At 34.7% G+C, this 12,805-nt stretch overlaps 1 protein-coding gene across 2 annotated transcripts; it reads left to right on the top strand.

The window, feature by feature from the left end:
* The first annotated feature begins 886 nt into the window (after nucleotides 1-886).
* LOC126808424 (uncharacterized) lies at nucleotides 887-9,964 on the top strand. 2 transcript variants are annotated; one of them, XM_050533124.1, is made up of 16 exons: nucleotides 887-935; nucleotides 1,406-1,472; nucleotides 2,483-2,560; nucleotides 3,060-3,218; nucleotides 3,672-3,836; nucleotides 4,188-4,352; nucleotides 4,471-4,608; nucleotides 5,110-5,220; nucleotides 5,469-5,591; nucleotides 5,726-5,752; nucleotides 5,959-6,060; nucleotides 7,515-7,541; nucleotides 7,759-7,860; nucleotides 8,820-8,978; nucleotides 9,617-9,654; nucleotides 9,894-9,964. In XM_050533124.1, exons 2-15 carry the CDS (start codon nucleotides 1,409-1,411, stop codon nucleotides 9,649-9,651), a joined length of 1,455 nt encoding a protein of 484 aa, XP_050389081.1. In that variant the 5' UTR covers nucleotides 887-935; nucleotides 1,406-1,408; the 3' UTR covers nucleotides 9,652-9,654; nucleotides 9,894-9,964. The 2 variants fall into 2 exon arrangements, with proteins under 2 accessions (XP_050389081.1, XP_055954261.1); XM_056098286.1 differs by lacking the exon at nucleotides 5,726-5,752 and having other exon boundaries at nucleotides 5,469-5,519; nucleotides 5,989-6,060.
* The last annotated feature ends 2,841 nt before the right edge of the window (nucleotides 9,965-12,805 follow it).

Raw genomic sequence — 12,805 nt, 5'->3', positions numbered from 1 at the left:
TGGAAATATCTGTGGTAAGGTGCCCCAAAATAGCTGCAGTAAATACTCCATTACCGTGCATAAACTCTCCAAATATAAACATCCAAAGTAAGATGAAACTAAAATATTCCAAGCCTTTCGTCAGTCTATATTTGGAGGGGGGTTGGATGGCGGAATGGAAAGGTCTGCCATTGAGTCAACTGGCGTAGTTTTGATTTCCCGGTTGTACATGACAAGGTGATAATGAATGGGGTCGCCTGTCCAACCTCGTGGGTTTTCTCCCTGTACTCCTGTTTCCCCCCACTGCTAAAGACCCCTACGGGCAAACAATTTATTGAAATATAATTGAATCATGTGTTTGTCCCCCCCCCCCCTCTCAAGTTCAGCGATGCCTAGATCACTATACGTAACCTGCCCCATTCCCGAAAATAACAATAACATGTACATAACAAATAACAGAATCTATTATACACAATCGCGTTGTTCATAGGAATAGCCATAGGTAGTTTTTGAATGAAGCCATTTCATGAAATAATGGTTAATCTAAAACAGTGAGCTGTCTTTTCTAATATTTGGGTAAATGTAAAAGTATTGATTTTATAAAATTTGGTGTGTGTCTGTCTACATTTAATATAGTAGATCCACAGTCAATGTTTTAAATATAACTGATAATGTGTCCAACATTGGACCGCTAAGCAACTCCCAACGACCCCATATGGCTCAGAAATCACTTGATTTCAAATGCTCAAACACTTATGTGAATACTTCATGGTGTATCTTTGAAATTTTTATTTATGGTATCCAAATCATTTAATCGTGACACCATAAGGAATCTACTTTGTGAGAAGTTCTAGGATGGTCCTGAAAGAACACAAATGTTCTTATCTGTTGAGTATAAAAGGAAAAGGTGTCAAGCATATATTTGCAGTTGCAGTGCATAGGACATAAGCCTATTGGTAAGTATTCCTTGGATTGCATATCTATATGGGTCATTCAAACACCAATGTGTAAACGTTTTGAATTCACAATTTAGAAATGTCCATATTCTCCAATAATCTCGTATATTTCAAAATTCAAATTTATGTACTATGCGTTGGCTTGTGCAATAACGATAGCACAATTAGTGTTACTTTATGTATTCAAAGAGGAAGTCAATTGATTGATTTCAATCATTTTCGGACCAAATTGGTTTATTTTTGTTATTATTAAAGGACAATATTTGTGTCAGTCATTATTACATATAATGATAGAACACAGAGATCCTTACTACGATAGACGCGTTATGACGATTGCAAGAAAGAGAAGTTACCCTTTTATTTAACTGACCTAAGTGATGAGTGATAACAGGTACACGGGCAAATTTCTGCTTACTAATAATTTTTATCTATGTTTATAAGTCTATATACCTATGAAATATTTGTTTCAGAAAATGTACACTCCAATCATTTGTTTGCTCTTGGCTACTGCCTGTGTGGCAGCACCTCTAGTGGTCGGTAAGTTGCTTGGGTGGCTCTTATTCCTATTTCGTTAAATTAAAGTGACCATATGAAAGGGGAAATTGAGAAATGTTCGACTGTTTCTTCTGAAATACTTATTGAATTTAAACCAAATTGTGTAGGAATGTTGTTTGGGTGGTACCGATTCCTTAACACCAAGGTTATCAGTCCCATAGAAGCGCGGGGATCACGTGGCTAAGTGGGTAAGACGCTAGCTCGCTAGCCTGGAGGTCGGGTGTTCGATCCCTGCATTGGCCGAGAAAGTTCATCCAGATTTTCCGGCGTGGTTCTCCCTTGTCAGTGATGCAGGACGGAGGGGCTGACAAGGAAAGCTGTCTAGTCGTTCGGATGGGACGAAAAACCGAGGTCCCGTGTACACATTGGCGTGCACGTAAAAGATCCCTTGGCAGTTAGAATTCGATATAAGAGTAGGCCGTAGTGCCGCTGCCCGGGCAAAATTTCCCTCATAGCACACTGTATGGCGTATGCCCGTCTTCATTAGCCCAGGTTAGGAGCAGAACAGTAGGACGTTAAACCCCATTTCATTTCATTTCATTTCCCATAGAAGCGTATTCAGACATTTTGGGGACATTTTCTAAAATAATAACTTCAACCAAAATGGGTAGGTATGTTATTTGGGTCTGTTGAAGGGGGTATTTAAACGTGTTTGTTCACATTTTGTAAATATGTTGCAATGGTAATGCATAAACTCAAATGCATGTAAATATGACTGCTAATGGCTATCAATGTCACCGATTTAGATGTTTTTCATTTTCTACACAATTCACTTGCTTCCAAGATATGTTGCTTGGGTGTTGATTATTCAAATTTATTCAATGAATAAATTTTCTCATTCAGATAATGAATATATGCAAATATGTGTAACATAAAGTTGTTTGGCCCTATGAAGCAGATGAATTGACAAATTGACGATTAAGCCAGCTAGGGGTCATGTTTCATATTCTTGAAGAAAAAGTGCATTGCCAGTAATGTATGCCTTATTTCAGATATTGCTACCTTTGAGAAGAACTTGAAGTCTCAGTTGGAAACCACTGCCCAGCATCTCATCTACGAAGCTGAACAGAGTAAGTTTTAATTAAAAAGTTATTTAATAAGATCATCTATACCATTTGTAGATTGAAACTTGTATTTTGGACATTTTTGAAATCGAAAAGTTCAAGTTAAATGGTAAAGTTGCTTTTAGATGCGTTCGGAATAATTCAGTGCCACATCCTGAATGCTTACCCTTTCGATCTCTTAAGCCCGTGTATTAAATAATCTTATTGTAACACTTGTCCGGAATTCCACATTAATTATCTTAGTAATAGGTATCGAATATTCTAACCTAATCATGTACTAATATTATCTATCTATTGATTAATGCGAATTAAATATTTTAATTTAATTATGCCAAAGTAATACAATTTCTCCTTTTAATGGATGTTGAGTAATCAAACCTAATCTTGCTGGTGTATTTATTTATCTTAATATATATTGAATGTTCAAACCTAATATCTTATTACTGACTAATACTCATAAAACATTTTGGCCATATTTTTATTTTTTCGTGCTATTTGTTTGCAGAAATTAAAAGTGAGCTTCAAAATGTTTTTCACTTACAATCTCATCAAACCAGAAATACTGGTAAAGATTTGTTGAAAGCATTGGAAGGATCTGCCATCGACTCCTTGACAACTGCTACTACTGGTGTTGTCAGCAATGTCGTCACCAATCTTGTCTCCGGTAAATACATTCTTTTAAACCGATTACCCGACTTCTTCGTGGTTTTCCCACCTAAGTTTCTTAAAATTTCAAATGTTACAGGATTATTTTAGGAACACTGAACAACTAGACGCACTTTCATTGACAATCCCACCGGAACCAAGGATGAAAAGTGAGAACTTTTGATGGATAACCTCAACTACTCTAATCAACTTTTTACCGACTGCTTAGCATCCATGTCCCCGGTCCACACTAAATTAAAGAATGGGCCTGTGACGTCAATAATGATTAAGAACCATATATTAGCTAAGGATAAATACACGAATGACAATTGTATCGGAGCACAAATAAACAAATTCGATGTTACGCCATACTGACACTAAGGAAAAACATTTTTTCTGAGCTAATTCGAGAAGCAAACAATTATACTATTATGTTTTGTTCTTATGAACTAACAACGCTCGAATATTCCAGGTTTGACAGGTAAACTCACAGGTGTTATATCAAATTTGATCGGACATATTGGCAAGAGAAGTACCGGTAAAGATTTGTTGAAAGCGTTGGAAGGATCTGCCATCGACTCCTTGACTACTGCTGCTACTGGTGTTGTCAGCAATGCCGTCAATCAGCTTGTTTCAGGTACAATCTTACCCTTTTAAGAAGTGTAATATCTTATGATTTTAAATATCTTTGTAGATCTACAAACATACCTCTTTGTTCTAGTGTTTCTTTATTGTTCAAAGTGACCCAGTATCTTGATTCAGCCACGATCACGAGAAAAAAAGATCATTTTGTTAAATATTAGTGCAATAAAGATCATACGAACACATAATTCACAATCTGGCAATCTGGTTAAAATTCAATAATATCGTACTTGCTGGAATTTTTTAAGGGTAGAAATATTCAAGGTGTGTTTGCGGGAGCGATACGATAAAAATCATCCCCATATTATAGATGGTAAAATAAATTCTTATCGTATTTAATTTATAGGATTGACCGGTCAGCTCACAGGAGCTATAGGCAAGCTTCTCGGACACATTGGCAAGAGAAACACTGGCCACGATTTGTTGGAGGCCCTGAAAGGAACTGCCATCACATCTGTCGAAAACTCTTTGACCCCAGTCATTGATACGGTCATCAACACCGCTGTCACCAGTAAGTAGTTTTTCCTCTTTTTAAAATAGGTAATTGTAGGATGTAAAAGTAAACTGAAAGCATCGAAATCCTTATGTCAATATATTTTAATGACTTATGGTAAAACGGTTACTTATAGAATTGACAGGTGAAATTGGACACATTGCCACCAACCTTTTGGGACATCTTCACATCGGAAAACGACAATGGCAAGCGGTTGCTATTGATCTCGCTGAAAAAGTTGCCGTATCTACCGCTGCCGAGGTCGCTGGACACGGTAAGTTTAATTTCTTTCCATATGGTTGTCATGAGATGTTATTCTTGAGATGTTTTATATTTTATACTTTTACCATAATGTAAGAGCGCCATAGAGCAATCAAAATATTGGATTATAGGCGCTCTACAAATAAATTATTATTATTATTATTATTATTATTATTATTATCTGATTTGGCAGAATACATTAATGTCACCCTCTGTTCTCACCAATTTTGTACAAATCATTAACATCGTTCACAGCCAATAGCACCATTTGTACCGATCAGAGACAGAGGGATGCTCTAGCACTACTTTTGAAATATGTCGTGTTTAGAAATTATTATGAGTTTTCCACTTAAAGATGACGCTCGATTCACTCAACGAGGCTACCTTTAAACAGTTGCCTTGACACTCGAACATGATTCGACCGTAGCATACTTCTTTTCTGTCTCTGCTCATATTCACGATTACCTATCATTACTTCTTACTGGACTATAAATATACATATCTTTTATTTAAGAGATCGGTAAATATATCGATAAACATTTAGGCAAACGTGGTTTAGGAAGCGTCGTTGTTGATCTTTTGGAGAAGGCTGCTGTTGACACCATTGCAAATGTTGCAGGACATGGTAAGTGTTAACAAGTAATTACATGAGATTACACAATCCTATTTGATGTTACTCAGACTCGCCTAATTATCTTCATTCTGAGTGTAAAAACTCATGGAATCTTTTTATAATAATTTTATTCCGCACGTAACTGTTATAATTTTCGCCGACGTCCATGAATACCATTGCGAATGATGAGTTAAGCTCCTAACTACTTTAGTTTGATCGGGTCAATTTACTAATCTTTGTTTACTTTTGTTTTGTTTAAGAAATAGGCAAGAAAATCGAAGGAAAGCGAAACATCTTCAAAGATTTGTTGAAAGGGGTAGAACAGTCTATTGTTGGTGTTGAACAATCCGCTCTACAAAGTTTGACTGGTTTGGCCACAGATAGTGAGTGTAAAGCGTTCTTATTAAGTTATCTAAAGTTCATCGTATTAGAATATAATGTAATTATAAGCGTCAATATATCACAAAATCATAGCTGTAATATTTTACATGATATCCTTACATTTTGTTTATTACAGAATTGAATAACCTCATTAGTAAAATCGGTAAGTGTACTGTCTATTGATAATTTCAAAGAGATATTGTCAAATAAGGTTTGAATTGATTTACAAAAGTCGGCTACATACGATATGTCTGAATATAAGACCAGTTTAGAGTTTCTGTGTGTTTTTTTAGGCTTATCGGAATACCAGAATAGGACTTTCTGAAAAATCGATAATATACAACCATATTATTGTTAATCATTTTGTAGGAAAGCGAAACATCTTCAAAGATTTGTTGAGTGGAGTAGAACAGTCTATTGTCGGTGTTGAACAATCTGCCCTACAAAGTTTGACTGGTTTGGCCACAGATAGTGAGTGTAAAGTGTTCTTATTAAGCTGTCTGTAATGACAATTTAATAATATGTTTATAAAGTTCATTATGTATTGTTTAATGGTCGAGAGCGAGACATTATATTGTAACAACAAGAGGGCTGTGAGGCCCGAATGTTTTTACAATATATTAAGCAATGTCTTAAGCTCGAGACCATTAAACAACTTTTAAATAAAAGATTAGACGTCATCCTTTGATGTTGGCGTACCATTAATTCAAATAATGGTACGGGCAATGTGCCAATCGTACATTATTTATACTAGTCGCAATATTGGACCCGCGTGACGCATTTCATTGAAATGTGCGTGCTGGATAGTGTCTGTATTTTAAGTTGTCTAATGGTCTCGTGCAAGACATTGCGTAATATATAAATATTGCCCTCGTGCTATCACATCCGTAAAATATTAATATATTACTTAATGTCTCGTACTCGAATATTAAACTACACAAAATACAGACACTGTCACGTGCTTTGCAATGAAATACGTCACTTAGGTTCAATATTTTAACTAGTTACACTTGGCACATTGCCCGTACGATTATTTGAAATAATGGTACGCCAACATCAAAGGATGACGTCACATCTGTATTTTGTATTTTAAATTATAATATTATTATATAACGTTTAAAAACATAGATGTTCCATTTAACTTGTAGTTTCCTGTATTATTGTTGTTTATACACGGATTTAGACAAACACAACGTGAATACAAGTAAGGTAGAAACAGTTGTCATAAAAATGAAATCTTTGAAGCTCTTACCTTGTTAATTTTTTCTTCTGTGAAACACAGGATAGTGTCAGATTGTTTTTTGGAGCCACTACGCAAGACCAACAGACTCGTATTGTCTAGCCGACAATCGAACTTGGAAATATAAAATATTAGCAAAAGGGCTAGCAAGATTAAATGTCTGATGAATCCTGGAAATACCCCCCCCCCTCCTCTATGTAAGACGTCTCAAAACGTATATTATGAATGATTTATTACTTGAATTTATAAATGTTGTTTAAGAATCCATCGTAGGTCACGATTATAGCTATGTCATATTTTAATATAATAGCTATAACCTTTACATGTATACCATGTTCATTATATGAGATTTTAATAGCCGTTTATAAGTTTTCAAAGGGTGGCCGATTAGACCATACAGTCTAAAATCAATTTAAATACGAAAAATGTATGTCGGCCCTAAAGGCTCGGATAACTTTGGGGTTCAATTTCAATCGAGACCGACAAAAATAATTCATATTTTCACTGAGTTTGGGCTGTAAATGTTAGCCCCGGTCGATTGAATCCTGGTAATAGAATATCCGTAGCATGTTATAAGGTCTGGTTACAATATAATGTTTGCAATATTGTAATAATAAGCGTCAATATATCAAAACATAATAGCTATAACATTTTACATGATATCCTTATATTTTATTTATTACAGAACTGAATTCCCTCATCAGTAAAATCGGTAAGTATACTGTCTGTTGATAATTTCAACGGGATATTGTCAATTAAGGTTTGAATTGATTTACAAAAGTCAGCTAGTATTTAGACTTTTTTGTCCGATATGTCTGAATATAAGACCTGTTAAGAGTTTCTGTGTGTTTTTAGGCTTATCGGAATACAAGAATAGGACTTTCTGAAAAAATCGATATTATACAACCATATTATTAATCATTTTGTAGGAAAGCGAAATATCTTCAAAGATTTGTTGAGTGGAGTAGAACAATCTATTGTCGGTGTTGAACAATCTGCTCTACAAAGTTTGACTGGTTTGGCCACTGAGAGTGAGTTTTTTTTTTAATTTGATCTTTTGAGAAAATCTTAAGTGGAATAACTGTGTGCGAAATATTCAATATGAAATTTGAATTGCATCAATTTCGTGGTGTCTAAATTAACTTCATGGAATATTACTGATAATATGTATTTAAACCCATAGTGTCTTGATAACTCCATGGCACATTTCAGTCCCGATATATATACTGGTAACACGTATTTAAACTAAAGTGTGTAAATGAACTTCATGACATATTTTAGTCCCGATGTATTTACTGGTAACAGATATTTAAACTAACTTCCTGACGTATTCTAGTCCTCATATAATTACTAGTAACATGTATTTAAACTCACGGTGTGTAACTTCATGACATATTCTAGTCCTGATATATTTACTGGTAACATGTTTTTAAACTCATAGTTTCTATGTTACATTTCATGACATATTCTAGTCCTCATATAATTACTTGTAATATGCATTTAAAGAATGAACAAGCCAGTCTCAAGGACATTCTTGTGGTTTCCTACGAGTTTCGTCAAGATGCGGTCATGAACAGATTATTCCTATAACAGTTTCTAAATTAACTTCATGACATATATTCTAGTCCTCACATAATTACCCGCAACATGCATTTAAAGAAATAACAAGCCATACACAAGGGCAATCCCACGGTTGCCAGCGAGCTTCTCAAGATGCGATCATGAACGGATGGTTCCGATAACAAACTAAATGTTCACAAGAAGAGAAGACAATGAGAAGAGAACGCGAGCGGTGATTATATAATATATTATCCCGTATGTTTCTAGCACTCCTGGGTAAAAGCTATTAAACCAGTAACAATGGAAAGGGTACTCCGTAGACAAATGTGCCTAGTTTTCAGTATATTTGTCTGGGACAGAGATCATTAATCAAAATTCTTATTTAAGTCTAGTGATTGGATACAGTTTTTGTAACTGTTATCATTTGTAGAGTTGAACAGTCTCATCTCTAAAATTGGAAAGAGAGACGCCGCCGATGTTGATGTTTTACAACAACTTATTGGTCAGGTGATTGGTTCCCTAGATGTAAACAAAATTGGTGATCTTGTAAAAGAGACAATGGCCGGTCTTCCAGCCCTTTTCGAAAAAGGTAAGCTTATCAGTCACTTTATGCAAGAGCACAATCTGCTTATTACAAGTCTTTCTTTAGGCCTGAAATGTTATCTAAATTATCAATTAGACATTAATTAACTTATCCAGACCATAATAAACTCTCGATGTCAAGGCTAGCCTTCGATGTTGGCTGGATTAGATTCCTATATGCCGCTAACGGCTATTGATAATTAAATCAATAAAAGTGGATAATCGAGACTATGCTGTTTATATTAATGATTTTAGTAATGATGACCGAGACTATGCAAAAATTTCACCCGCTTCTTTCTCGGCTCATAGTGGATCAATTTGACTGAAATTTTCAGCAAATTACCTTTACATTATCTTTTTTTTTAACTATTATAGCGAGAACTGCCATCTCTTTATCTTATCTCCCATAATGTATCTTTAACATAATATTCGGACAAGCATAAAACCTTTACCTCTATGTATATATAATTCGCCATCTTTGAAGAACTGTAATAACGAATTGGCCCGTAGATAAGGCTCTGGTCATTGAAGGCTGAAATACTTGTTCTATATAACTTATTTCAAGTTTGTGAAATATATAATCGATCAGAAAAAAGGCATTGAATTGTATTTATTTATAAATATAATTTATATTATAAATTTCAGAACTTACTGCTCTTTTGGCAGCAAATGGAATCTAAAGGGTAAATATTACAGTGCTTAAATTATAAATTTTGAATAACCTTTCAATTTGATAAATACATAGATCCTATTTCGTTTAGTTTTTATAGTTTCAACCGCATTTCATATGTCATGTGAACAACAGCAGAGGCTGTCGAAAGCATCACAATTTTCAAGCGTTCAATTTATGTAAGTTAAGAGGGTCACACATCTTTGTGCTATATTTTCAATTAATAATAAAGTAACTATTCTTATTTTCCAGATATTGCTACGTACTAACTTTGATCTAGATCATGTTTTGGAAAAAAATAAATTATAAAAAAAACCTTTAAATTAATGGCTTTTTGTTACGAATTTCAACTGGGTTATGTTACAGCGTGCATGGTCGCCTGCATACTCCTCGCAGTAATGGAAGCAGATTTCTGTTCCAAATTATGACTGGACAATAGTCCGATTAACAACCAATAGCTAACTGCATAACAATATCATTACGGTTTAAACAGTGCTCAAAATTGGACCAAATATGTTTACACAACGTTACGTCATGATGTCCAATTAACCAGTGCATAGCAGAATATTGCAGAAAAACTAAACGTAAACAATGTAAACAATACTGTTTGAAGTCGAACAATACTTTCACCGTTTTTAATAGTTAAGACCCCAAATTAAACGAAGGGCTGTTATGTTGCGGTACTTCTGATAGATTTGATTGAACGGGAAGAATAGAGATAATCCCTGGAAAGCTCAAGTATCAGAAGCCAATCCAGCAGTGGCCAGAGAGCGGTTTTTCGGGCCATTGCTTCAGGAATATGGGTCGCCTGTCTCTGTCATGAAAATGTGGGTGAATAAAAATTGTGAACTCTAGACTGTCAACAAGCTAAACGCGTGATTTTTGGTACACACAGGGGCCACAATCCAGGAAGTTCTGATCCATTAATGCTGATCTGAAAGGAAGGGAGCCGAGACTTTTGGGATATAATTAAACCTATTTAAGTTTCGTCAAAATCGGATAAAATTGTGACCGGTAGTGTGTCCACTACCAAAATGTGAACGGGTGGACGGACAGGGGCGACGACAATATATATCTACATGAAAGTGTGGGCGTATAAAAATACATCTGTAGCCTAATACCTTGATGCTAATGAAACTAACCCCAACATTGCCTTTACATCTAAAAATAATATCTTCGAAATTAATAATATTCTCATTAATGTCGGTGTTTGCCCCCAAACTTACGTTTTAGCATATTCTAAAGGATTGTCACATTAAACCTGTAACTACATGTAGAATAACAACTAAATATCCCGATATGGCATTCCTCAATTAAACATACATTATGCAAGAGATAAATCTGCCCATTGCAAGTCTTTCTTTAGACCTGACATGTAATCTAAATTATTAATAAGACATTAATTAACTTATCCAGACCATAATCAATTCTTGGTGTTTTTGCTAGCCTGCGGTAGTTACTGGATTATGACCCCATCTGCTGCTCAACTTTCATTTTTAATCAAGAAATGGATAATCGAGACTATGTTTTTTATCGTACCGACTTTAGTAATGATGATCGAGGCTAGGCCGAAATTTCAATCTCTTAATTCTCGGTTCATATTGGATCAATTTGACTGGAATTTTCAGCAAATTGCCTTTACATTATATATTTTTTAATTATTATAATGAGAACTGCCGATTCTTTATCTAATCCGCCATAATGTATCTTTAAACGGGTATTAACAGCTTAAAAATAATATTGTCAATCATTAATTACTGCATAAACTCGGCAAAACAATTCCAATATCAAAGTAGTGCGTTTGGAAAAGGAAGAGACATGGTTGTCATTTACTCACAGGAGGCAAAATGGACAATACACCCCAGAATACCGACATTATCAAATATCAAAAATCTAAACCCGCCGATCGATTGCGAATTGTGAATGCTTTCCAAAAATATGACGATATTGAAAATTGGATAAAAATTGTAGCACGAGTAGGATTTACATTTTCAAAATGGTGGCACTTCCGGTGAATTTTAACTTTATGAGATTACCCTAAAAAGTTGATAGACGACTCGTATTGGCAAATATTTTTAAATAAGGCAAAATTAAATTTTAAAATAAAACATCGTCCATTAATATGCAATAACTTAATCGTTGACATGATAAAATAAATATAAACATATGCATATGTGGGAGAAAAATGGTGACCGTGTCTATTCATTTAGGTGGTAATGACATCGCCGCGACATCGCCACCTGTGGGTATATACCGTAGAAGACTTAGAATTTGTTCAATAGTGTCGATATTCAAAGAATCGGTGAAATTTTGACAAAAGGTTTTTTTTTTCAAAGGCGATTGGTTTGGAACCGGAATCATTTTAAAGACAAAGAAGACGCGTTAATAAGTCATTAAAAGACAGATATAAAGATAAATTCGTGTGCTTTCCTGGCATATTATACCCAAATGATTTTTACAGGACCGCGTGCACTTGTAGACAGCGTTTTACTGTTATCATACCAAAATCAACAGGATGAAGAAATAATTATAGTATAAAAAGACTTTTGAGTAGGCCACGAGACCGTTAAATCAACCTCTAAAATACTTTTTTATTTGGATGCTTGGCTGTTTATTTTATAAACTGATTTTATTTTAATGCATTTTTAAATCTTTGTTAACTTCTTTTAAAACTTTTTTTTGTCTTGGAAACAAACTGCAAAGACCAACAAGATGATTAATCTGAGTAGCAATCAAAAATCTATTTGTCGGTTGTAAAGGGGGATAACTGCGTAAATATTTTATAATATTGGTAGTATTAAGTAGTATTTGATAAGTATTTCATAGTATTGGGTTATTATTTGCTTGATTTGGGTGATATAGGGAGGCAAATGGAACAGCCAGACATCGGTAATCACATTTGAAGTAGATTTCCCACGATATATCTCATTATTTTTGAAAAAAAATCAAGTAATATGCTCATTTGGCACCATTATGTTGCTATATTGGGTAGTATGTGGTGATATTGGAGTGGTATTCGGGCGGTATTGGGTGGCATTGGGTAGTATTGGGTAAATCGTCCCGCCGGTTTCTCCTAAGCTACAAAGATGTGGACAGAGTTCCAATTGGTGTATCAGGAATACTTTTTGCTGCCCTCTTTTGTTATTTTAAAAGAATGTCTAATC

Source organism: Patella vulgata, chromosome 1, assembly GCF_932274485.2.
Source record: "Patella vulgata chromosome 1, xgPatVulg1.2, whole genome shotgun sequence".
Classification (NCBI taxonomy): domain Eukaryota; kingdom Metazoa; phylum Mollusca; class Gastropoda; family Patellidae; genus Patella; species Patella vulgata.
Note: the sequence above shows the minus strand (reverse complement) of the source record. Positions and strands in the feature narration are given on the sequence as shown.